The sequence below is a fragment of the Xiphias gladius genome, chromosome 10, assembly GCF_016859285.1.
Source record: "Xiphias gladius isolate SHS-SW01 ecotype Sanya breed wild chromosome 10, ASM1685928v1, whole genome shotgun sequence".
NCBI classification, from domain to species: Eukaryota; Metazoa; Chordata; class Actinopteri; order Istiophoriformes; family Xiphiidae; genus Xiphias; species Xiphias gladius.
In genome coordinates, this window is record NC_053409.1 from 296,016 (window position 1) to 323,743 (window position 27,728).

Consider the following 27,728-nt stretch of genomic DNA (forward strand, 5'->3'; position numbering starts at 1 on the left):
GAGTTCACTCAAAGGGAACTGTCCTCTGTTGAGACTTCTGGGTAATGAAGTATTTCTGTGTTGTTGTACACTCATGCAGCCTGTTAGCTTTTTGATGTTTGGAACTCTAAACAGCGGCGTAGTAGATGGCTAATGATGCCAAATGATGAATGGAAAGACAGTGATATTGACCGGTGCCAACAGCGGGATAGGAAAAGCCACAGCAGCAGGCATTGTGAAGCTCCAGGGCCGTGTGATAATGGCCTGCCGGAACCTGAGCAGGGCTGAGGAGGCTGCACGGGAGATCCGAGATGAGACTGGTGCGGACAGCACACAGCTAGTCCTCAAACAGCTGGACCTCGCCTCGCTGACATCTATACAAACTTTCTGTCAAGACATAATAAAGGTAGCTAAATAGCTTTTTGTTACTAAGCGAAGTTTGTTTCCAGACAGTCCGGATATTTTACCTGCCTGCAGAAAAAGAACGTCAAGCCAAACGTCATTCAAAAATTGTCAATATTTACAAGTGTGACCTCGGTTATCCCAAAATTCTATGCCCCACCAAATTCAACGATATAACTTCTGCTTGACGAAATACCACTTTTGAAATCGGCATACATTCGATTCCACAAATATCACGTATTTAATTACAGCTTCATATTTATAAGTCTGCCATTTCAGTCTTCAACGTGAGGCGACACACTTGTATTAGATATTTTAGTAAATTGGCGCTGCTACATGGATTGTTTGAATGCCGAACCGAGGAACATCCGGAGATTTACAAAAGTATATGTGAAGCACGTCTTATTTTGTTATTAATGTGTCATTCTCGATGTATCAATAGAGGCTATTTTTTTCAATGGAGCTCTCGTACTTTAGGAGTAACCATACTTGCTATTGTACTTGCTTTTCAACACGTTTGTGAATAGAGCAAGACATTTTCATGGGGCTGGCCAGGCCGAGGCCATTACTCACGTTGGGGTGGTACAGAAAGTAGTATCTCGTTCATTTTTTTCTGCGTGCGCTGTAAAAGTTTGCTTTTGACCAAAATGTGTGTTTGTAAAATACATCCCTCCAATGTTTGTGGATGTGCAGGCAATTAGAGAGACACGGTGCCCTTTTATTTTTTTAACGCTATTATTATTATTAGTAGTAGTAGTGGTTCTAGTATTAGTGTTATTACCTCGGCCAAGGAGGTTCTGTTTTCACCTGCATCTGTTGGTTGGTTTTTTGAAATTTGTCAGCAGAATTACGCCAAAACCACTTGATCGAATTGCACCGAACTTGGTGGAGGGATGGGGCCGGGGCCAGGGAAGATCCTTTTACATCTCGGTGCAGATCAAATGAAAGGGGCAGAGCCATAGATTCTTTCATCATCACTGCGAGATAGGGCATTTTCCCACATTTTCGCCAGTAGTTGGCCTTGGCGGAAGTATGCGCTCTACTGGGGGCCATTCTAGTTCATAATATTATTAGCTGCTTTTTCAGTACTTTTGTAGTTTGTAGCTAAATCTTTGCTGTTCGGAGTTTGGTTTCTGTTTTCCTGTTCTAATGTTCAGCTCATATACTTTAGCAACCCAATTTACAGACCCCTCCAGCGGAAAGGAATTGGCCATACAGTAAATAAATGATTCAGTATTTCCCCACCATAATTTTATTGCAGACAGTATTTAGAATGAATGAAAAAGGTATCACTCGTGGGTGCATAAACATGAATACACAGTCAATCTTACATTAAACCAGGTGATTTTTACTCCCCCTCCTCTGTGCAAAAACATCTACGTTATTTAAAATCTGAGCTAAAAGTAGCTTAGATGTCAGCTGATTCTTCCTCTCCTTTTTTTATGGCAAAACATCTGGAGCAGTGTTAGCTCATCGCCTGGTCCATGTTAACATCCTTCTGGTCAAACAGAAAAGACTCATCGACACAGTCCTAATCTATCGTCCATCCAAACTCATTAGAGGGCACAAATATGGCATTCTTCCAGTTTCAGTAGGTCTTACAACATAGACTTAGCAACATACACTGAACAGCTTAGCCTGCAGTAAAAAATCCTGTCACTTTCATTTAATGACGGGTCTGATTACAAGCATAGTGGAGCTGGAGTGTTAACTGCTAATGCTAAAGAATAGTTCCTATTGCTGCTCCTTCACATTAAATTTTACAAAACACCAGGTGGCTTTTATTGTGAAGTAGCCACAGGAAATGTAATCTATTTATTCTATACGATTCACATTCAGTTATCAGGTCAAATCATTTGGTGTTTATCAAGCGTCCCTGATAACATGAGAAGCTGTACAGATACGGATACAAGCCTACTTGAACTTTGATTATAAGTGCAGTTTGACTGATGTCTTTCGGTGTATGCCTTTTATCATTTTATTCTAACACAAAACGACATTAATACTTTTTAGGATAGCTACCATTCTTAAAGCATAAAGTATACAATACAATATAGCTTTAGCATATTGTATAGCAATGAGACACCCTGTCGTATGTCCTCAAATGCAGGTTTTACACAGAAGCTGAAGCGCTGTTTTTAGAGCTCAAATAAAAGCTCAGTAAAAGCACAAGGCTTGTCTATAGATGTGCTTCATAATCTCTTCTGTGCTGTTGAACAGGAGGAGCCTCGGTTAGATGTGCTTATCAACAACGCTGGTGTCTACCAATGTCCTTACACCAAAACAGAGGACGGCTTTGAGATACAGTTTGGGGTCAACCATCTGGGCCATTTCCTGCTCACCCACCTGCTGCTGGATCTCCTGAAACGATCAGCTCCCAGCCGCATAGTGGTGGTCTCCTCCAAACTCTATAAGCACGGTCACATTAACTTTGAGGACCTGAACAGCGAGCATAGCTACGACAAGGCCTTTGCCTACAGTCGAAGCAAACTAGCCAACCTGTTGTTCACCTGTGAGCTGGCTCGTCGACTCGAGGGCAGCGGAGTTGTGGTGAATGCTCTGACTCCAGGCATAGTGAGGACTAATATTGGGAGGTGTATTCGTGTCCCAGTGTTAGCTAAACCCATGTTTAACCTGCTCTCATGGGGCTTGTTTAAGAGCCCTAAAGAAGGAGCTCGGACTTCAGTCTATTTGGCTTGCAGCCCAGATGTAGAGGGTGTGCAGGGAAAGTGCTTTGCAGATTGTCAGCCTCAGGTTCTGCTGGACAAGGCAACAGACCAGGAGGTAGCCAGTAAACTGTGGGACATTAGTGAAGTCATGGTGGGCATAACCACATGAAATCTAAAATGAATTCAAGCAAGCTAATCCGCAAACAGGATGGGTGCAGGTCAAAGCAGGGAGTTAACTGACACATCTGGGAACTCCTCATCTTCACTTGTATGATCAACAGTTTTGCATCTGCTTTCAGTCATCTTTATTTTTTCAAATTCTTTCAGTGGTGATGGACAGAGTGCTATCTTCAGTATGTCTCTACTGTCTCTGATTTAGGTAAGGGCCGAGTGTTATATAACTGTTCTTTTTTTTTGATTATTTGACTTGATGAATATAAATGTTTTTCTACAATTAATTTAAAGGCCCCTAAAACACATGTTCTAAATGAGTTTACTTCCTATGAGTGATGAGATCCTACATGACCACAATACTCCTACCAAAGTTTGAACAGTTCTTGTGAATAGAAATTTGAGATTCATGTATTTCTTTTATTCTATGTGCTTTTCCCTCTGGTTTTGAAGTGGGCGGGGCTTAGTTGGATAATGTGATGTCGCATGTTTCTGTGCACCTAATACGATTTATTAACATATGAATCAAAATGAGTTTTCTTTTAGCTTAGTGGTCCCGACCGATCGTATGAGTCATGAACAGATGGCCTGCTTTTCTTCAAAGGGGGAAGCTCACTTGTTTGATTTGAGAATTATAGTGTTTTAATCCGAATTAATTTGGAGTTATATATGTATAAACATGTAAAACATTTAAATATATACCAAAATTCGAAAAATCTATGACAAACTTAATGCAAAATAAATAAATAATAATAAATGGGTTATTTGTGATATAAAGAAGTGTTGTATCACAGTCTGAATCTTATTGATGTAAACAACACATGCTTTAACACAAGGGATAAGTGTTAGGATTATTTGCTGCTGAGAACAGAGCTTTTAAGTGTGTGGAGCTGCTGGTTCCAAATGTATTACTCCTAAATTCCTTTCAAGTTTTCTTTTAATCTCTTCAATGTTGAACAACATAAAAACACTGGAGTCTCCTGGATAATGTAATCAGACAGTAGATTTACGTTCTGACCATCAGTTCAAATTACTTTAACTCTGTTTCTTTCAGTTTGCTTTGGTGAATGCAAATACCTCAATACCCATGAGCCTCAGCTGCCATTGCTATGGAGAGGAAATCAGTAAGTGGCATGATCAGAGCTGTGGCGAAATCAATATGCTTGGTCAGCACAGTTGGAAACAAAACACCACACTATAGTTGCCAGTTTCATCCAAAGTTGAACTTTTTGATAAACACTCTGAACTCAAGGTTCAGTTACTAATATTTTCCAGAACTTTCAACCATTTCCCAAAGCTTTCTTTAAACTGAGGGTTTGCTAACTCACTAGCATTTTCCACAGTATAAAAGATCAATGTAAAAATCTCTATTAAAAAGTAATTTTTGTATATTATTGACTCTAAAGGTTCCTGTTCTCTACAAGTTAAATATGGATGAGGGCTTTCCTCACGTTCTGCCTTGTTTCTCTATGGATTAACGTTGGCTATATACTGCTGCTCTTCATCACTTCCCATGCTGTCAAATTCCTCCATTCGACGTCACGTATATGACCAACAATCTTTCTCCCCCGGTTCTCAAGCCAATCAATCACTTGATGCCGTTCTTTAAATATCATCAAATTATTAATATAACCAAATCCGTGGGATCCTATCCAATTTCATATCTTCATACATGCCTACACTTAATGAAGATGCTTCACATCAGTGGAGTGAAACTCTCTCTTGCTTACCTCAATACCTTATTCACTTCCATTTGATCTCTCCTTATTGAAATGTTATTAAAATAAGAGAAAATCTGCCAGTGCATTGAGTTTATGTAATCCCGTTTCTTATACAAATAAACTTGTTTCATGACTTTTCTTAATTAAAGAAATTCAGTGATTCTGTCTGTCTTATATAAATATGTGGAAATTCTTTTCTAGAAATCCCTTGAAATAAATAGATTTGGTTGAAACAGGTTGAAATAATGTCTATGCACTGGCTGATTTTTCTGCGTTTTAAGAAAAAAAAACAACTAGAGAATATTTGACAACAAAACCTTGTTAAGATTGAGTTTTTAGCTGTGAGCTTTTCTACTGATAATTCTCATGGCCATTTAAGCCTTGAAGTCAGTCACCTCCCACTGGGCCTCATGCATCATCATTTTGCCAATTTACTGAGAGATTTAAAAAAAATTTTTGGCATAATGCCAAAGTCAGCAAAATGCAATGGAATATTTTTGCTGCCATGAACTGATGGTACCCTGTCTAAGGAGTAAGTTAGTAATTTTACTTTCACCCTAACAAACCTCTGATTACTGATAGGTAGAGAGGGTGTACATTGATGTAACCTGACTATACACTATATATACATTTATTTGGTGGCCTGTTGCATCACCTTGGAGTGTTTTTTCAAAAGAGACTGTCATGGGAGGGGTGAGAGGAGAGTACTTCCCTATCAGAGCGAAGTATCCCTCTGCTACTGGCACTTACACTGGGTTCAAGGATATGGAGGATGATGAAGGCCTGATGTGACCCACAGACTGACTGTTTATATACTTCATTGCAAATAAAAAAAGCATATATACCAGAGAAGACTATAAAGCTACAGGTACCTGTTATTAATGATCTAATTTAATGTCATTATTGTGTTATACTGCAATCTACAGTAAGTTACCAATTAGAGTAACTTCAATTCCTTCCATAAAAGTAGGGATCACAACACCTAACAAGAGTATTATTTATTTAGGTTTGAAACAAAACATGCAACTATCTTGAAAACAGTAGGTAACCTAACATGTTACGTACACAGACAAAAAAAAGTTTCTTCTCAGATGTTACTGACACAAAATCTGATGACTTGAGATCTATTTTCTCTCAAATCGTGATGTGCATTTTAAGTCCGTGACAAGGTCTTCTTTTGGTGGCATCTCCACAGAAGCCTCTTGTATTAATGTCAAAAATGATCACTGCACATACACAGCACTTGTGTTACTTCCTCCGGTGTGTTGATACCGTATTCTGGATGTTGGATTGCAATGAGCCACTGAACCCCTGAAGAGAATCAAGTTTCTTCATGGGTTTGTTAGGCTTCATTCAACCATGCTGGTTGCTCTGAGAGTGGTCATTAGCTGGCAATGTTTTCTCTCCTGGTCACCCACAAATAGAGAACTTCTCCCTACATGAAGTGGGAGTAAGACCCCAGGATACATAATGATTTTCCCACCTGTATTCTTCGTTAGGACATTTTCTGGATCATTTATAGAGAGCTGGAAAACAAGGTGGAAACACAGAGGCAGCCACTTTATCAAATTCATCTCACACAAAATGCTCCTGGGGCATTTTAATGGCAGCTCCATACTATTTATTTTACAAATAACTCCAATTAGTGCAATTACAGAATTTAATGTCCTTAATCGGCCGCGGTAATATTGATAGGTACCGCAGTGCTAATATAGATGTGAGGCCCTCACTCAGGCTGCCTGTGCTTCAAGGTCCAACACATGATGGTTCAATTAAAAGTGCATTAAGTCTGTCTTTTCCTCAGCTTCTGTTGGAATTTGCTCACTGTGCTTAGGCCTCCAGCATAATCAACTCATTAATATAAATGAGCACAAAATGTTCCACTACTCCTACTTTATAAGGCAAACTGTCCTGACAGTGTCAGTTAGTCAGTCCATATTGGTCTTCACTGAAATGTCTCAATTACCATGGGATGGGTTGCCATGAAATTTGGTTCAGACATTGTAATTGTAATTGTAATAACTGGTGATCATTTTTGGTGAACTTTTCCTCTAGCTCCATCATGATTTTAAGTTGGCTAACACTTTGGTTTATGACCAAATACCTGCAAAAATTTCATTCCCATTATGACCTTCCAGCATTTTTTAATGCTCTCTTTTCTTTTCTTTTGAATTTTTTCTCTGGCTTGCTTTGTGTAGCATAATCTCTATATGCAACCATTCAAATCACATAAATCTTCTGCTGTCAGTGTGTCATAAAGTCTCTACTATATCTTGAATGATCAAGTCAAATTCCTCAGTTACACTGTGACTTTGCTGGTCTCACTGTGGACATACAGTATAGAGCTATGGTGGGTTAGGGAAATCAAATGAATGGATAAATATCCTAATCAAACCGTAAAAAAAATAAAAGCAGATATCCTGACTTTTAGTCCCTTGCATGTGTCAAACTTCAAAAACGCTGATATAATGCAATAATTCATAATGCAACTCTTATCGTTAGACCCTTCCTGCTTGGTAAACGCTCACGTCTTTCAACCTCCAGAGGACTGGTTTGTAACACTGGCTTTCTGGTAGAAATTTGAAGTCTCCAAGCTCAAGCTGAGATAACCCTGATGACATCATCAGGGTTATTTTCTCAGACTTGACAAAGCTTCTCCAGAAACACATGGGACATTATTCATTATTTTCATGGTCTGAGTAGCACTCCTCATGATGAGTAAACTTACCTAATTGTATAAAATCTGTGGAATTCCCTTTTAACTGTGGAGGTGGCCAATCAGCAAATTGTTAGTTAACATTGTTGTAACTGTCTTTGGTAACAGTTTTTGAAGGCAGTGAGAAACAATGCCTGCTGTAAATTCCTGTTTCTTTTAATGCCTTTAATGCCAAAAAAGTTTTTGTTGACTAAAACAAGACTAAAACTAACAAAAATCAAATGACTAAAATTTGACTAAAACTAGTACACATTGTCATCAAAAGACTAAGAATAAAACTATCAGGTGCCAAAATCAACACTGGTACAAGATCCTGTTTGTAATTTGTATCCAAATGACCTCACACCTTGCACAAAGTTCGTATGTAAGCTTGTTCTGTAAAAATGATCAAACCCTAAATATTTGTCTGTTTTATCAGTAACTCTTTAACAAGAAGCTACATGTTGGATGTTCAGTAAAACGCAAAACACAGTTTCAGAAATGCCACCCACAAACACATCTTGACCAGACCCACCGTTATAACCTGGTCAGTTTAGTGACAACTACGGACCCAGTTTTCAAAAGGCGTGTGAAACTGACTGAGTGAAATTCAGATCATCCCTCAGCCTGTTACATTGACAAACACCAGCAGTAACACAGTGGTTTATATTTAACATGTGATTGCGATTTAAACAGACTGTGTTTTACTTGTGTAAGCATGCAAGTGATCAGCTTATCAGAGATCTGTGCTCGCCATGCAAATGATACCCATGAGCCTCGGCTGACATTGCTGTGAAGTGGAAGTCAGCAAGAGGCATGATCAGAGCTGTGGCAAATCAAAAGGAGGTTGGAAGTTGGAAATGAAATACAACGCCGTAGTTGCCAATTTCATCCGAATTTGAATTATGGATGGATGTCCCAGTCAAGTTTTTTTGGCTCTGATCCTGATCCAATTCCTTTAATATTGAGTACCTGCCGATACTGAGTCCAATCCAATACTTATATTTACCTAAATATTGATTAAATATGTATCACATTGAAATAACAGCTGTAGCCTTCCAAATTCGGCCGCATTATTTTTCACGGGCTACTTGATCCAAATATTGATGGCCCTGACTCAAAACTATAAGGTTGAGAAGCTTATGTCATTTATATGATATGAAGAAAAGTATAACTGAGCAAATACGACTCCTGAAACGGGAAGCATTCCCCTAAAGAGATGTGGCACTCTCATGGAGTTGTCAGAACTACAAATAACTCAGTCCACTCACAGTTATACAGAGGTGCTGCAAAGTGCTGCTTGAATTATCTCATAAACAATCTACACCAGAGCACAGACAGCAGTGCTGTGTCACACTCTCTTTCCCCATTGATATGCATTTCCCCTTACATTAAACTAAACCTAACCCTATCCCTAACCCCAACCAGTCTTTTGCTGTGCTCACCCTGACTGAAATCTCACCCTAGCCCCAGCCAGTTATCTGTACTATGCCTAACCATAACCTTATCTAGCTATGGGAAACACTGTTCTTACAAGAGGGGAAGTCCATCTGAAGGGGCAACAGACATAAGGTTGCAGAAAGAACACAAACTCAAAAACAGCCATGTTGCATTTTGGCCTGCCATCAAGTTTCTCACAGAATGAATGGTAATTAGTGACTGCTGATATGATCTGCCGCCAGCAACATTTGTCATTTTAACATTCAAAGAATGAGAAGCTGCTAGCTGAATGTTTTGTACAATTTTATTTGCTAAAGAGAAAGACAGATAACAGACTGGTAACCATTTCAGTTTTACAAATCCATGTACTTCGCCAACCTGGGTGTTAGAACTTTAATTTTTTTTTCACACTTTAATATTAATTTGCAAATGGAGCAAAATGCTCGCAGCATAGAGTCTGGCTGCCATAAAGGAGAGCAGTGTGCTGCAAAGCTGGCGCTTGGAGGCGCACAAAAGACAGTATACTATATATACTATATACAATGCATTGGATTTTTATTGGCTTTATTTTAGCTGATAGCAATCTATTGCCTGGATCCTTCTCAGGACATCCCTACCAGCTAGTTTTTACCGCGTTATAAATCATCACTGTAAAAATCACTATCTTAAGAAGTTGTCTTGAACTGCCACAGGCTATTTGACCTTCTGACAAGCAGTTCCGGTGCAGTATACTGGCAGTTTAACATTTGATTTTTTCATCTGATTTTTCAGCTATTTATTGTCGCTGACAGATTGATAATGACAGCTAGCATGTGCATGTACGCAGAATAATGGATATTGTGAGTTTCAAATTTAAAATAATATAGGTATTAAAAATCCATTCTAAGTTTTGTCAGTGGATGTTTTGTGGTAATTCTGACCTGGCCTGTTTTTGTGTGGTACCGTCCAATATCATTTCTGCAGTTTGGAAAAGAAGTTACCTTGCAGAGCATTCACTCTGGTAATAACATCCACCCAGAAAACCCAGCAAATGAGGCTGCTCCACAGCCTATTGCTCCCTAATGACACGAGCTGGGATAACCTTACATCACAGCTGATGTTAGACATGATGGTGCAACCGAGGCCACAACAGTCTACAGCAACACAGTTAGAGAGGGTGATGAAAATCTTGAAAGAATGTGTGGAAAGGTTATAGTTTTACCTATCAAGATGTCAGCGTTAATAGTTTCATGCTATAAACCCCAGATATACCCCAGATAGAGTTACAATACTGCAAAAGTAAAGACTTCTAGACAGCAGTTGAGATTAAGATGTAAGGAGCTGCAGATGAATAGCATGACATTAAATAATGTGTATAGTTTAAATATAGTCTCAGGAGCAGAGTCAGAATATCTACAGTCTCTCTTAACTAGGGTGTCTACATAAGATATATATATGATGTATATCAGCGCTAAAGTCCGTTTTGGGCAGGTCTTAAATAACTATTCAGTTACAGATTTTAACCCATCTGCCCTTAAAAACCATATATATTTTACATTTCTGCAGAATTTCTAAAGCATACCATAATTTACATTTAGATAATGTTGCCATATTTATTTCAAAGTGTTTCCATATATCCAGGATGCCATATTTACTTATTACACCCCAGTATGCTGAAAACCAACTAGAAAATTAATTTAAAACTTAAGTATTTCTTATAGTCAACCTCATGTCTGTTTTTCTTGTTGTAAAACAATTAACATCACTAGAAGATATAAGTCATATTTAAGAAATGAATCTGGTTAACTTACAATCAGATTGTAAGTCTAAGTCTACACCATACAGCAGTACGCTGTATTGCAATAAACAATACAGCGTACTTTGGATAATGTTTAGCCATAGTGTAAATCATGTTTTCTGCATTAAATTTCCTGCAAAATGCAACAGTTCTGGCATGGTCCTTTAAATCAGTGATTAGCTGTCATTTTACCATGTAATGACCATGTTGTTTGTGCTAAATGCTCGCTCCTGATCAGTTTTACTATTAATTTAGCCTTGCCATGTACACTGTTGTGGTGAGTTTTGGCTCAACTGTGATAGGGTACAATGAATCAATGGCAGTCTAGAAGCTCATAGAAGGGGCAGTAATTAAACAAGAAACTAAACGAGTATACAATTGAGCCTGATAAGTCAGTAAAATACTGTATGTAGTGTGATACATAAATATTAAAATACTGTGAAAACCTGTGTTACACAGACCAAAGTTGAGCTCTGGTAATGATCACTAGTCTAGTGGTGACAGTGAATGACGGGCTGCTGGCAGCTGGATGATGTTTCTGTCTTTAACAGTCTTTCTTTATTATGGCTTTACGAGTGAGATTGAAGATTCAAGACCCTAAAGACTACATACTTTATTGCCATTTCAGTGTAGCTATTAGGAGTTTGTTTTGGTAAGCTCACATAAAACATAACAGAAACTTCAGGACATCACATCAACACACCGCAGATTTACAACAAGAGGTAAAAACATCAAATGACCATAGTCAAACAATAAAGAACATATATATATATATATATATAAATGTAGTCTCTCTCTCTCTCTCTATATATATATATATATATATATATATATATATATATATATATAACATAAAAAGGTTAAATAGATACAAAGATAAAAACAGCATTACCGCAGGGATGCTATCAGCATCATAAACTAATTATGATGAGTACCACTGCGTAAATACCATTACAGTTTCCTGTGGAAAAGCATAAAAACAACCGCCTCTGGTGGAGTTAAGGAGGTTAGGCAGTGGTGACCTACAGGTTAGAGAAGCAGGGCTTCACTGAAAGATTGCTGGTTTGATCCCTGGACCAGCAAATCTGGGCAAGGAAAGTGAAAGAGCAGAGCTTGCCACCCCCCCATCACCACCCCTGATGAAGGCCCTGACCCTCAACTGCTTGGGTGGAGTTGCTCTGGAGAAGAAGAATGATTACACCTACCGATAACTCTCTCAATTTAGTCAAATATGAAATAATCCAAACCCATTCTACAAATTGCCAGGTTTTCAGTTGCTACACAGTGGGTGGAGTTTCTCATTGAATGGTTTGAAGCACTAAAAGGTCTTCGCTCCTACCTTTTTTAATTTCGCCAGGAATTCTTTATCTGTGTCTTTCACCTTCCCTCCGAACACCAGTTGGAGCGAAACCAAGCCTATGCCAGGCTGAAGGAAAACAGCCTGAGTATTTAGTTTGGCCCAAGTCTCTGAACAGCCAAATGTGTTTTGTGCTGATGTGGCCTTAGACCACCATGCTGAACTTTTCAACTTTCCCTGAAATTTATAACTAATTATTGTGAGCTTTCCAACCATGGTTTTTTAATTTGGATTTGCACACAGAGAGATGATTTCTTTTCATACAGTGAAGCAGTAGACTCTCAAGTTGACTTGTATATTTGGTGACAGTGCAGTTACACACAGAAGATGCAATCCATAGACATTCTCTATTACCTTTATTAGTTCAGGTGATTGTGAAAAACAGTTGCATGTCTGTTGAATTTCTTAATTTTGTCGCTGATCACTGTATATTCTTACCGAGGAGTAGTGTGTACATTTTGTGCAATATAACAGTCTGTGCCAATCATGATGTAGCTGACATTGTGAAACAAAAGAGACCCTGGTCATGTGCAGGGCTGTAGCAAGATTTGTTGAAAGACTGGTAAAGATTCCCCCCACCACCTACCACCAACGGCACCAGGAATAAAAATCTGATTCTCAATTACTGTCATTACCACTCCAACAAGGAAGTTGCAGTTGATTCAACTGTATGATAATTTTCAAGGATGTTGATTGTGGTGCTGTGGAACTTTATTGAATTTTGAAGAGAGGTGTTTCTATTATTTTGCCTTCCCTCATTGATATTAATGGGGTGGACAAAATAATAATATACAGTAAATAATAGAAACCCCTGTCTGCCCACCATATGTGGGTTTTTACCTGGAGGATGGAAAGTCACCGCAGAGTAAAAATACAGACGACATGTCCTCAATAGTAGCCACAGCCCTGATAGTGTGGTCATTAAAGTCAAGTACAAGTGAAAACCCTGCATTACCAGCCTCATGGCTGTTCTAAAATCATCAGTGTGTTGTTTGTTCCATGACTTTAATCTATATACTGATGCAACCCTCCAGGAAAGCCCTTTGGGCTCATCTCCGCATTAAGACAGCAGACTGCAGAAGCAGGAAATCAACGTATTCCAGGCATAACTGATTCATATTGCGTCCTTGGAAAATTAACATTAACACTTTATAAAACTGCTGCAGGAAATATCCAGTTTAAGCAGGTCTAACTTGCAGCAGATTGTGGGGTTGTCATATGGAGTGCAATGGTTAATGATGGGTCGCAGTGCACTGAGCAGAGAGCCCTGTCGGCCCACTCTGTGGTGAATGAAAGGTGAGCAGGAGCGAGTCTCAGAGAAGAGAGCCCATAAATCATCTGGAAGAGTTTAGTGTAAAGTAGCAAGAGGGTTTTGCGGGGCCCAGAGAGGGCTTGTCTTCAGTCTACTGCTTGGCCAGAGGGATTTGTTTGCTTTAACCAATCCAGTTATGAGAAGAAAGACGGGGCCTGCTCTTCACAGTCCCACCATGGGACTGTCCTTCCCTTTCTGTCCTCTTTCTGTCAAACATACACATACATTGCCTCCCATATATTCTCTCTGTAGGGGGGGTGTATGCTCACTACTATATAATAACTAATGTATAATATGCAAAAATTTTGGCATTGTCAGTACTTAACCCAGTATTTGGCAAGATGTTCTCATCAAATGTTGTTTTTGAAATACACCTTTGGTGATTGTGACTAAAGAGGACCACCATGCCACGTATAACTGTCCCGCAATGCTATCTCCCAAAAGTCAGATATTTCAGTAACTGAGCAGTTCTTAAAATTATAATAACTCATGAAGTGACTTTTTGTTACTTTGTACCTGCTAAATGTTCTTTCTTCCCACCCTATTGCTCATTAAGAAGCCTACCATCTAGTGAATTTGTATTTGAACTTTCTTACTTTTACAAATTTTATGAGCTGCTTAGTGATAGAAATGTCAAACTTCTGGGAAATAGCATGGATAAGGGCTAAAATGAACAACAATAAAAATAATAATAATAGCTAGTTAGCATGTTGATATTAACTTGAATCGTAACCATATCAAACATACATTTCCCAACTGGATGTGTAGACTTATGTGGTTTCTGAGTTACCAAGAGTCATTGTTTCTTCAACGAAGAAGTTTTCAAACCATGATCTTTCCCTAACCTTTCCAAGTATATTTTCTAACCCAAACCGAAATGATTCCCAAACGCTAATCAAGTAGGTTTTGTGCCTAAACCTGCCCAAGTCTTCACCATATGTAGCACACTTGAATTTTGTCCCAGCACTGCACTACAATGTGTGGCCACACATCTGTTTATACTTTTCTTTACCAACTATTTAGCAGTGAAAAAAACAACAAAACAATAAAACAGGTAACATAAAACAATACATTTATATGAAACACCATTATATGCAAGTTAATTTGAGAATGGACCAATTAAATGTCCAGCCAACTACGTTTGGGTCCAACTACGAATGGCAAAAGTTAGCTTAGCCGCTAGGTTAACAAGGCTAAAAACAACTCAGCTATTATAGAAACATACTTAATAGGATGAACAGCTGACTTTCCCACTCCACCAGTGACCCTCATTTGTGACCCATGTACACTAGTTTACATTCATTATGCCTGCTTACCTGCAAAAATACAAAGACGTGATAGTACATTGTTGTTGCGAATTGACCTGTAGGCACTGCCTATAAACTCTTGACAATATAAAGGCCAAAGGGTACACTCCCCTATTGTGGCGAATATTGGTAACCACACTTTTATGTGCACTGCTTGAGATTTTTCTCTCAAGCAGTGCACTATACCTGTTTGCAGGACACCAGAGCACAATAAGTATTTGTAAAAAAACAATACCCTCAAGCCAAAGTGCCTAAGTAAACAATACACAAATTATTTTCAGAGTATTAGACCATGGTAATTTTGATCACCTTTTTATGAACTCACTGCACTCACGCATAGAGGTGGCTGATCACTTTATTTGGAAGTCGAACTGAAAATCGTTGCACATCAAATGTTGCTCATAATCCTTCATTCTACAGTAAAACTGTGTGCACTACTACTGTGAAAAAGTAGGTCAAAATTGAAGCAGGAAGTGGGTCATGGTCATGGTCATGGTGCCACCACAGTCTCACACACAGAGCAGAAAGACAAAGCAGAGATATCATGGCCTTGGTATTTGTTCCCTCAGGAGCAGGTTCTGCAGAACCTGAGGGCCTGGATCCACCTGACTTATTGGACCAGTACCCTTCGAAGTTAGTTGTTGTTAATATCACACAGCATTTTGTAGACATCCATGAAACCCCCCCCCCCCCGACACACACACACACACACACACACACACACACACACACACACACACACACACACACACACACACACACACACTCACACAGAAACACACACTTGTCTGCAGAATATCATTGACTCTACAGTTGTCCGAGACTGCTCAGACCCCCTTACATCATGGGAGCTGTGTGAAAAATGAGTTCCTTTTATTCCATAGAATTCTCACAGCTCTTTGGATTGTGTTAACATACAACTTTTTTTCACATTCACACACACCTATGTAATTTGGTCTCCTTTTAATACTTAAAGCTTAGAGCATTGCAATAGTAGGTCTAATATAACAAGAAATGGAAGAAGAAATGGAACCATATAACAACCTTCTGACAAATTTACATAAATTGCCTGAGTTCACAACACCACTAAACATGTGGGATTTGACAGTCATTTGTACTCACTCAGCCAGTCAGAATAATTTCACATTTCAAAACTGTGATGTTATGGTGCCCTCTAATGTAATAAGAGAGAATGGCTGCATTTTATATATAAATATATATATATATATTTTTTTTTTTTCTTTTCTATATATATTGTCATTTAATTCCTGTAAAAACTCTAAGTGAACTTACCACCACATTTATGAGACAGATGAAACTCTCAAAACAGAATAAAAAATAGATTACTATCACACGCCAATCCACACCTACCAGTATGGTGTCTCCAGCCTGTGAACACTGGGTTGCTTATCAGTTAATAATTTTTTCTAATTGAAAAGATCATAAATCCAGCCTATGGTGTAACATACAAACCTGCTGGAAAAGGCTTTAAAACACTTTCACTGGACTCTGAACACGGAATATCAGCTTGCCCTCTGGAGGTAACAAATGGGTCACCCATTGGCATACTTAGATAAGGAGCCAAGTACTTTAACCTTGAACCTGTTTGATGCTGTTGTTTGTTATGAAAAAAAAAAAAAGTTGAAAGTTTGGAAAATTTCTTTTTTGATCAAAACCTTTGCGGACAGAATAAATCACATCCAGTCAAATATCCACCATGTAAGTATTAAATATACAGCTCTGGAAAAAAATTAAGAGACCACTGCAAACTTATCACTTTCTCTGATTTTACTATTTATAGGTATGTGTTTGAGTAAAATGAACGTTTTTGTTTTATTTTATAAACTACTGACAACATTTCACCCAAATTCCAAATAAAAATATTGTCCTTTACAGCATTTATTTGCAGAAAATGACAAATGGTCAAAATAACAAAAAAGATGCAGTGTTTTCAGACCTCAAATAATGCAAGGAAAAATAAATTTCATATTAATTTTTAAAAAACACAATACTAATGTTTTAACTAAGAGTTCAGAAATCAATATTTGGTGGAATAACCCTGATTTTCAATCACAGTTTTCATGCGTCTTGGCATGCCCTCCACCAGTCTTTCACATTGCTGTTGGGTGACTTTATGCCACTCCTGGCGTCAAAATTCAAGCAGCACAGCTTTGTTTGATGGCTTGTGACCATCCATCTTCCTCTTGATCACATTCCAGAGGTTTTCAATGGGGTTCAGGTCTGGAGATCGGGCTGGATATGACAGGGTCTCGATCTGGTGGTCCTTCATCCATACCTTGATTGACCTAGCTGTGTGGCATGGAGCATTGTCCTGCTGAAAAAAACAATCCTCAGAGTTGGGGAACATTGTCAGAGCAGAAGGAAGCAAGTTTTCTTCCAGGATAACCTTGTACGTGGCTTGATTCACGCAAAGACGCATCTGCCCAATTCCAGCCTTGCTGAAGCACCCCAAAATCATTAACGGTCCTCCACCAAATTTCACAGTGGGTGCGAGGCACTGTGGCTTGTAGGCCTCTCCAGGTCTCCGTCTAACCATTGGACAACCAGGTGTTGGGCAAAGCTGAAAAATGAACTCAGAGAAGATGACCCTACTCCAGTCCTCTATGGTCCAATCCTTACGGTCTTTTGTAAACCTCAGCCTGGCTCTTCTTTGCTTCTCATTGATGAAGGGCTTTTTTCTAGCTTTTCACGACTTGAGCCCTGCCCCTAGTAGCCTGTTTCGAACCGTTCTCGCCATGCACCTCACCCCAGCTGCCATTTGCCATTCTTTTTGTAGGTAACTTGATGTCTTTCTACGGTTGCTGAGTGACATTCGAATGAGTTGACGGTCATCCCGGTCAGTGGAGTCTATTTCGCCCTCTGCCGGTTTGTAGCTTTGTTGTCCCCAATGTCTGCTGCTTGACCTTGTTCTTATGAACCGCCGTCTTTTAAGGATATAAGCAACCTGACGCTCACTGTATCCCTCTGCCAGTAAAGCCAGAATTGAACCCTTCTTTTCCTCACTCAAAACTTTTCTTTTGGCATGGTCAATAGTTATTTTTTGATTCCAATTACTTTTGATGTACTACTAGCAATGTTATTGCCATCCAGCTGGTCCTATTGCAAGAGGATAGTGATGACAGCAGTGATTTTTATACTTTTAATTGTTAAATAAGATTTGGTTCAGATGATCACCTAATCAGTACCTCATTACGTAGAATGAGGTCTGCTTGTGTTGGAATTCAACAGAAACTGGAATGGAATGGCTGTCATACATGTAGAGATGCTGATTTCAGAAAAATTTTGCAGTGGTCTCTTAATTTTTTCCAGAGCGGTAGCATCATGAATTAATAAAACAAAATCTAAATAGAACAGAGATGAAATCAAACCATATTGTGTTTTTTTTATTATAGAAATAAAGGCTAAACTTTTCCACTTAATTTATAGAACATTTAATATATATAGAGGTCATTTGCATATTTGGTTCTCAGTGATTTTCCTGATTCAGCGTGGAGCTGAAGCTTGGTAAAAGGCAGTCATCCACAAAATAAGCTTTAAATCCCCTTGGATGCTTTACTTAAATAGACAAATAACATTGAAACAGTGAAAAACATTCTCCATTTAACTTTGTTGGTAAAATAACACAAAACAAAAGATTGTTGCTTGAATAATAAAGATTTTCCTCTGGGTTGTATCTGTTGATAGTTAAAATACAGTGAGCAGTACAAAGAGCCCATAGAGCAGGGCACATGGGTAATCCACCACCAGCTGCTGGCCTTCAATAGTGAGGGTGGAGATGAAGATCTTGGAGGAATGATGATGACATGTCTGATGATGATGACAACTGATTAAACTGTATCCGCAGATGAAGTTCGTCAGATGTCATTGAAAGCTCCAGAAAAGATAGTCAGGGGACTTTAATATTATTTTGTCTTACTTTTATTCTCAAAGTCACAAAGGAAATTTCATTCTCAATGTTTGATTTTTAAACAGAAACAGAAATATACACAACCACTGAAAGAATTTACTGCAAAGAGTAGAAGACAGTAAATGTGGGGAGGGCCACAATGGGCAGGAGGCAGTAGCCCTGGACAATGGCCACACAGCCGTAAGACACCACCAGGGAACTCATCAGACTCGGGAATGTACATCTCAATACAGGCTGTAGCACTGAACCAATATACATAACCAAAGTGAACTTTACCTGCCTGAATATTGTAGAGTAAAGAAATAAACAGACACTTGTTAAATCTCACTTCTCTACATATTATACAGCAGTGAGTGCTGAACGGGGTTCCTAGTAATGGTCATATACTTGGTTGAGATAGGCAGTACTATGCTAGTAACTCACCATCATTAAACAGACCCCCGGTGTGATGCAGAAGAGGATTGGACCTGTCAGATCAGTCTCATTCATAATGCTGTCATCTGCAGGTTCAGAAGGGTTCAACACTGTCAGCATATTCTGCCGGATGTGATCAAAACTGATGCCAAGTTCTACACAATGAACAGAATTGAGGTGGAAAAGTTTCTCAATTCACAGAACAAATATTCAAAAATACAGTCTTTGAACTCTATTTGCATGCAATGCAACAAAAGGTCCTCTTGATCATCCAGCTTATCTTTCTGATTGTTAGTAGAGTGACGTCCCAGTGCCATGTGGCTGATATTTGGTGTGTGAATACAAGAAAGTTGGTTTCCCAGCTGTTTCCTGGGCGAAACACATCTGACCTTTATATTAACGGAGCATTGCTAGCTAGATACACACACATATATACACACACACACACACACATACACACATACACATATATATATATATATATATATATATATATATATATATATACTACTAGAAAGCCTATGACTCAATGCCACACCCATGGATACTGGAATTCTTGGAAATGTACAACATCACAGGACACTAAGAGCCTTGATCAAGAACTCAATGGGGCTGTGGAAAACAACTCTGGAGGTCAAATCAAAGCCAACTGCATAAGTTACCATCAAGTGCGGCATATACCAAGGAAAGGCACTATCACCGCTGCTGTTCTGCATAGGCCTGAACCCCCTCAGCCAGATCATCTCAAAGAGTGGTTACAGATACCGGTTCCGAAGCGGAACAACCATCAGTCACCTCCTCTACATGGATGACATCAAGCTGTATGCCAGGAATGAGCGAGACATCGACTCACTGATCCACCGCACCCGGATCTACAGCAACAACATCGGAATGTCATTCGAACTAGATTAGTGTGGTCAGATGGTATTGAAGAGAGGGAAGATGATCAGAACGGAGGGGGTTGAACTACCAGAAGGCAACATTGCAGATGTTCAGGACAGCTACAAATACCTTGGGATCCCGAAGGAAAATAGGAACTTTGAGGAGGCCGCAAGGAAGTCAGCCACAGCCAAATACCTACACAGAGTAAGGCAGGTCCTGAAAAGTCGGCTGAATGGGAAGAACAAAATACGGGCCATACGCCTTGCCAGTCATCAGATACCCCGCTGGTATAATAAGCTGGCCAAAGAAGGAGATAGAGGTCACTGATATCAAGACAAGCAAGCTTGCATGGAGGGTTTCACCCAAAGTCCAGCACCCTGAGACTGTACACTAAGCGGAACAAGACAGGCCGACTGACTGGTGAGCATCAGAGCCACTGTCCAGGACGAAACAACCAACATTCAGGAATACATCAGGAAGATGGCCCCCAAAAATGAACCGCTAAGTGAATACCTGAAACCTGATGATGCAGAAGAGGAGGAGGAACCATCATGGAGGGACAAGCCCCTACACGGCATGTACCACCGACAGATATAAGAAGTGGCTGGTATCAAGAAATCTTACCAGTGGCTGGAAAAGGCTGGACTGAAGGACAGCACAGACGCACTAATCATGGCAGCACAAGAAAAGGCACTCAGTACAAGATCAGTAGAGGCGGGGATCTACCACACCAGACAGGACCACAGGTGCAGGCTGTGCGAAGATGCTCCTGAGACAGTTCAGCACATAGTAGTAGGGTGTAAGATGCAGGCAGGAACAGCGTACATGGAAGGCCATAACCAAGTGGCTGACATAGTGTAGAGGAACATCTGCACTGAGTATGGGTTAGAGTGCCCAAGGTAACAATGGAAGACACCTCCTAAGGTGGTTGAGAATGACCAAGCCAAGATCCTGTGGGACTTCCAGATCCAGACTGACAAACTGGTGATGGCTAACCAACTGGACATCTTGTTGATCGACAAACAAGAGAAGAAGGCAGTAGTGATAGACATAGCGATCCCAAGCGACAGCAACATTGAGAAGAAGAAACACGAGAAGATCGAAAAATACCAAGGGCTGATAGAGGAGCTAGATGTGAGGAGTAAAGGCAACAGTGGTGCCAGTGGTAATGGGAGCACTGGGGGCTGTGACCCACAAACTGGGAGAATGGCTCCAGCAGATTCTGGGTACAACATCTGAGGTCTCTGTCCAGAAGTGCGCAGTCCTAGAAACAGCTAAGATACTGCGCAGAACCCTCAAACTCCCAGGCCTCTGGTAGAGGACCCGAGCTTGAGGAAGACACACCACCACCTGCCATGGGAGATGGGTGAGAGGGAGATTTTAAAAAAAATGTTTATACATATACATACATACATACATACATACATACATACATACATACATACATACATACATACATACATACATACATACATATATGTATATGTGTATATATATATATATATATATATATATATATATACACATACATATGGGCATGCAAGAGAGCAGCAATAGAACTGAAATTTCTTAAGAAACGTAAACATAAAAGTTGGGAAAACCTAGGAAACGTTGGAGCTGCTTTTCTGCTAGTGGGGGTCGGCCAAGGATTAATTTGGTTTCAGTTCTGAGAGATAATGAAGCCCAGGAATTAAACTGATGAGATGTGAAACTCACATTTTTCAGCTTTGACAAGTAGCTGGTGATCTAGAAGGCGTTGCAGGACTTGTCAGACATACTGTGTGTGGGTTTGCTCATCTGGATAGAAGATGAGGATATTATCCATGTAAATGAAGACACACTGGCTAAGCTTGTCACAAAACACATAATTCACTAATGCCTGAAACACAGCTGGGGCATTAGTTAGTCCAAATGGATCACAAGATACTCGTAATGGCCACTGGGGGTTATTAAAAGATGTCTTCCATTCATCCCCCTCCCTAATCCTCACCAAGTGATAAGCACATCTAAGGTTTAGCTTGGAAGAGATCTTACCACCTTGTAACTGTTCGAAAGCAGAGGAAATTAAAGGGGAGGGGGTACCTGTTTTTGATGGCGATGTCGTGGAGGCTTCGGTAGTCGTTGCAGGTGCAGAGTAATTTTTTCCTTTTTGTCTACAAAGAAAAATCCAGCTCCAGCAGGTGAGGAGGATGGATGGAAGCAGGCCAATGGTACAATCATACTCATAGTGAGGAGGTAGAGAGGTGGCACAGGACTTGCTGAAGACCTGTCATGATAACAGGTTGGGACCTTATGGAGGTCAGTTAAATCCTCAGGAGGCTCAGGGAGTTACTGGTAAACAGAAGGATCAGGAGCCTCCAGCAACAGAGCTGAGGGTGAGGGAGGCTTCTGGGACCACACTCCAACCCATTACCTCTTCAGTGGTTGAGTTGATCTGGAGATTTTGTCTTTTGAGCTAGGGCAGTCCCAGAATGAGTGGATGCATGGGAGAGTTGAACAGGTGGAAGCTGAGTTGCTCCATATGACCCTTGGCTATGCGGATCTTCACTGAGTGGGTGTGGTGAGTGACTTTACATAATAGATGGCCGTCCAATGCCTTGGCCTCCAGAGGTTTGGGCAGAGGGAAAACAGTTCCAGTTTCTTAGCCAAACTCCAGTCCATAAAACTTTCATCCGCACCAGAATCCACTAATAACTTGCAACACAGGGAATGAGAAGGAGAAGTTCAGTCAACATGAGTGAGAGGAAGAGAAGGGAAAGCAGAGGAAGTGGTACAGCTCAACAGCACCCCCCTTTTCATTGGCGAGCCCGGTCTTTTACTGGACAAAATGCCATGAAGTGTCCCAGCTGGGGGCAGAAAATGCACCAAGCTGCTGTTCCTCTGGAGTGAGTTTGGCACAACCCCACTGCATGGGTTCCTCCAAGTCAACAGGGGGCGCTGTTGAAGCAGGGGTCTGTGTGTTACGCGCAGATGAGCGTCAAAGCAGTGAAGAACTGGCCAGTGAATTTTCACTGCAGGAGGCTATGTCCCCTCCCTCACTCCTAAGCACCCGAACCGGTTCACTCGCAGACACTGGCATCACTGCACTGTGTACTTTGTACATTCTGTGGCTGTTGGGGGATTGAGTGGAGGTGAGTGCCTTTGGTGTGAATCAGCCCTGTTCTGTGAAGGCATAATTTCATTTACTGTATTACTATTGTATAAATATGTTTTGCATTTTGACCCAAGAAACGCAGCCAATATGTTCCTTGAGATACGCCTTGCCAGCGGAACCACTGGGAATTGATCCTTGGTTCTAGCAATGCTTTCAGTTTGACTAGGCTAGGCTCAAGGCAAACTGTTTTCAATTTCCCTGTGTTGTTTAGTCAATTTGTGTTGACTTCCTCATCATCGCTTTGTCAACTCATTGCCATCAATTGGGGTGTAAAGTTGTGGGTGAAATTGTATGAACCTTCAAATGCATGTTAACATTGTTCAACTCAATTTTATTTACATGTATATAGTGCCAAATCAATCATTTCATTTCAGGATAATAGGTGGGTGAATGTGGCTTGTAGTGTAAAGCGCTTTCAGTGGTCAATAAGACTAGAAAAGCGCTATGTAAGTGCAGTCAATTTACCAATAATAAAATTAATTATTATGATATAATTACATGTTACTCCTAGCTGTATAGAAAAAAGAATTCTAAATAAGTTAACCAGATTATGACCTACAGTAGTATGTAGTAAACCGACATTGCAGACATTAAATTTGTGTTTGTGCATATGTGAGTAAAGACATGTTCCTTTTCCACGTTCCTGACATTGCTGCCACACTAAAAATTCTGAAGTCAAGGGTTCACCATCTTTCCTAACCAGATAAATGTTCTTTGTAATGCAGAGTTTGAGAGCCTTCAGATGGCCAGCCTTTGACCCAGAGTCAAAACTGGACACCAATTTTATCGATGAGGATGGTCAGGAAGAAGGGGCCACAGATGATGGCAGGCCTACCAGAGGGTTTTACACACTCCTGATGGGACAGCTCCAAGGGCACCAAATATGTGAAGGGCTTCTAAAAGCATGGACCCTGGCCCTTGACAGTGTTGGCATGTTTAAACACAAGGCGTATAGACAAAGTGGATTTTTTAGTCACTAAAAATAGCTGTACAAATCAGTTTTTTTTCAACGTCAGAAAAAGATACTGTTTGATTTTATGTATGTCCAACATAGCTTCATTTTGACATTACTATTATCAATTATCCAATTTCTTTTTTGTTTTTCTTTTTAAGCCTTTCACAACAACACCTACGGAACTGGCTGTTTGCCTGATCCACGGGGGTATGTCACCTAACTTTTTCTCAAAAAAAATTTTCAGCAAAGTCTTTGGTCTACCATCTGGCCCAGCGACCATTGAGAAAGTGGTAGACCATGGCCTAAGGACTAAACTAGAGAAGGCAAGTTTAAAAATAATTACACATCTCTACCATATTCTTACTGTTTGTTTTGAAATACTAGGAGTGTCAGGAAGTTTTGGCATGGAGGATCAAAGTCCTTGATTTGTGAAATAGTGGTTCAATTAAGTACATTTAGCTGGACTTTATAAAACATGATCCTGTTTGCAAACTACCAGGGAGCTATCTAACATTGTTCTTGCTTCCTTACAGACTTTACTCTTACCATACCAGAGAGAACCTTTTAGGCAACACAGTGAGCACACATGTAGGTATTTATTATAAAAGCTATAATACCTTTTTGAGTTCTTTCTTTACTGCAATAATAACTACTGCTGTAATATCAACAGTGCAAGGCCCTGTAAATGTAACATACCCATAATTACAGTAAAGACCTGTCTGGTTTTAATTATTGCTATATTATGTATTTGCTATACACTAGCTTGAGATATGATGTGACTGGTATAGAAAGAAACCATGTTTTTACCCATTGATTTCAGTCTAGTTGGCAACTATTTCTTTCCTTTTATAATATCAGATAAGCAGTGCAGGGATGCTTCATGCTGCCAGACAGGCTGTTAATGAAACTGCTGAAGAGCTGGCTCTGATGAGAGGTCCGGTGCTTGGCGCACGGGAAAGAGCTGATGGAAGCTGTGCTCGAGTTTTACTGTGAGGGGCAAATACAGGCAGCCCTCCACCAGTAAGTTGTCTGTGCTTGTATTCCAAGCAGAATAAGTTAGTTAGCAGCAACTGGTGCAAAGCAATTTTTTGTGACCCTTGGTGTTGTCCTTATGCTTTTGGGACATTTTGTTTCACCTTAAGGTGAACTTTACACATGATTTCGATAATTATTTCTTCCACTCTAATTAGAAGATTAACGTAAAGTAAAGATATTCTTGATTCATGTTGTGATTTGTTTCTCTGTTTTGCATCAGATTCAAAGGACTGGGTACTCTTGGTGTCCTGGAGGAGGTCACCTCACACCCTCAAGCTTTGAGAAAATCTTCATCCCTGAAGGCCAGTGATATCATGGGGCTTCTCCATGCCAGATGTAGATCATTGCCGGCATCAAATCGGAGGTGGCTGGAAGCCAGGGCCATTACCTTTAGGAAGGATTGGCTCTTGGAGGTTGAAGGTATAGGTCCCTGTGCCAATTGTTACAAAATATCAATATATTCTATGAATTAAATGAGAAGTGGCTTTTTTTATAGTCTCTCATACAACTGCTGGCTATGATCCAATCTTTTGTCAGTCTTATTTCAATTTAATCTGTTTTTGTATATTTCTGCACAGGTAGACTTGCCCATCCAATCACTCTTCAGCATGTCCTCATCTTTGCCACAATCCTGCAGCGAATCCCAGCAGTGTGTTGTTTACTGCAGCCAGAGCTACATTTTTCCACCCAGAAGATTGACTGGCCAGGTTCCCAAAGGCGAATACACGAACGTGACGTCAAAAATAACATGTAGCTTGGAGTAGTCTCTTCTCATCAGCTTGGGGGGGCTAAATATTAGATGGATTTTCTAATGGTTTTGATATTCTAAATGCTGTTTTTATTTTTTGACATAATAACACCTTTGATGACAAGCAATTGTATTTGGTCTGTCCATTGTTATTGCATTGGAAGACTGATTTTCAGAAGGAAAAACAATGCTTGGGCTGGAGTTGTTAGCAAAGATTGGTGGATATTTGATGCCCTCTGATCCAAACTATCATAGTTTTCATCATTGTGGTACTGTCGTCATACTGTCATGAATGATTATCTGTAAGTTTTCAGTAGGCTGTTAAAGTACATTGAACAATGTTTTTCTTATTTATATGTTTTAAAAAATGTGTTTTTTCCTATGCTATTTCTGTCAAACACATGACTTATGTTTGATCCCAGTCGGTTGATGTATACTATAATTACAAAGGTTATGGTATAGTAAAACAAATGTTATCGTTAAGGGAACTAATCAGAGTGGGTTTACATCAGAATTATCATAGACTATTCCTGGCTTACTAGGGGACACTTTTCTGTTGGTTTTTTGTGTCATTAAACTGAGTTCATAGATCCTTGTTTTTATAAGGCCCTTTGAACAGATTTTTTGTCTGCAGGCCTGAAAAACATTTTATTACAGTAATGGATTGGTGCTACAAGGGGCATTGTCTGTACATGTTGCTGTACAAGTCTACCACCGGGCAGAACAGGTATTCGGGATCAATGCTGTGCTTTGGCTCTAGGTGTTCTCCGAGCCCACTGCTACTGCTGGAAATCCATCACTTACACTGTATAGCAAGGGCAAAAACACATGAGGAAAGTAAAGGAGAGAATTGGATTGTTGATACCAAAAACTTGGTAAAGTAAGGTTAAGCTCCAGACAAGATGTGATGTGTAAAAAGGATAAGAAGAAGGAATAAGAAAGTTACAGTATAAGAAGGGCAATAGAGCTGAAACAATTAGTCAATTAACAGATTAGTCAGTCAGCAGAAAATTAAATTATTTTGATTACTGATTAGTTTAAGTAATTTTTCAAGTAAAAATGCCAACCATAACACAGTTTCTCAAATATGAGGATTTCCGGCTTTTCGTGTATATTGACAATGGGATGACATCAGTTCCAAGATGAGAGAATGTGTGTGTGTTCTGTACATAAGACAGAAAGTTGAGGACTTGTTCATAAATACCAGTCCCCAAACTGTCTCCAGCTCCACCCAAAGGATTTATGTGTGGCCTGAGGTGTTCCAACTGTTCATCATTGGGTTTAAATTGCTTGAGTGGAGCCTTAACAGTTTGAAGCCAGTCAAAGGCAGATGCTCCAGTCGCCTAGTCTGCCGCACCAGCCGCCCCCTGATCTTCCCCTGAAACTGGCTGCTCATCCACTCCAAATAGATCTTGGATACCTGTGTGGTGTTGTAACTGTTGTGCCAGACAACCTCGCACAAACATCTGATGTGGTAACATGTGTCTGTCCCTCCTCAGCCGGTGGCGCTTCCATTGTATGATAAACAATCTTAAGTCACGGTTTATCTGGGGCAGGTAAACAAAGTGAGGAGCACAGAGGTGCATTTCATTGCTGGAGTTCATTTTAATTAGTTCTCCAGATATGTGAACAAGGAATGGTAGATGTTTGTAATAGCTCTCCAGATATCGCTCCACAGTCTTTCAATATACGTTGGTTATGACTGCTCCTCCCTCTAAAAGCACTCCCCCAGGTTGAACCTCGGAAGACATCCAGAAACAGACAAATGGCATTATTTTCTCC

The 27,728-nt window shown here is 39.9% G+C and overlaps 2 protein-coding genes across 9 annotated transcripts; one reads left to right on the forward strand and one right to left on the reverse strand.

Annotated features, from left to right (window-relative positions):
* The first annotated feature begins 13 nt into the window (after positions 1 to 13).
* Positions 14 to 26,911, forward strand: LOC120795266 (retinol dehydrogenase 14-like). 8 transcript variants are annotated; one of them, XR_005708221.1, is made up of 7 exons: positions 14 to 385; positions 2,602 to 4,345; positions 24,322 to 24,370; positions 24,697 to 24,751; positions 25,022 to 25,183; positions 25,419 to 25,618; positions 25,777 to 26,911. XR_005708221.1 is itself a non-coding variant. In XM_040137038.1 (2 exons), exons 1-2 carry the CDS (start codon positions 143 to 145, stop codon positions 3,217 to 3,219), a joined length of 861 nt encoding a protein of 286 aa, XP_039992972.1. In that variant the 5' UTR covers positions 14 to 142; the 3' UTR covers positions 3,220 to 4,515. The 8 variants fall into 8 exon arrangements, 1 of the variants encoding a protein (XP_039992972.1); XR_005708222.1 differs by having other exon boundaries at positions 2,602 to 3,429; positions 4,276 to 4,345; positions 24,322 to 24,751; XR_005708223.1 differs by having other exon boundaries at positions 2,602 to 3,429.
* Positions 18,536 to 20,604, reverse strand: LOC120795401 (protein YIPF7-like). The gene is given in 5 exon segments (XM_040137319.1): positions 18,536 to 18,658; positions 18,822 to 18,975; positions 18,977 to 19,038; positions 19,182 to 19,327; positions 20,568 to 20,604. Coding segments are annotated over 5 exon segments (522 nt in total).
* Positions 26,912 to 27,728: the final 817 nt, after the last annotated feature.

What these genes read in the sequence shown, in the direction of transcription:
- LOC120795266 (XM_040137038.1), top strand. Translation starts at nt 143, where the DNA reads ATGATGAATGGAAAGACAGTGATATTGACCGGTGCCAACAGCGGGATA. An exon ending in TCTGTCAAGACATAATAAAG is followed by an intron (nt 386 to 2,601) that starts GTAGCTAAATAG and finishes GCTGTTGAACAG; the next exon opens with GAGGAGCCTCGGTTAGATGT.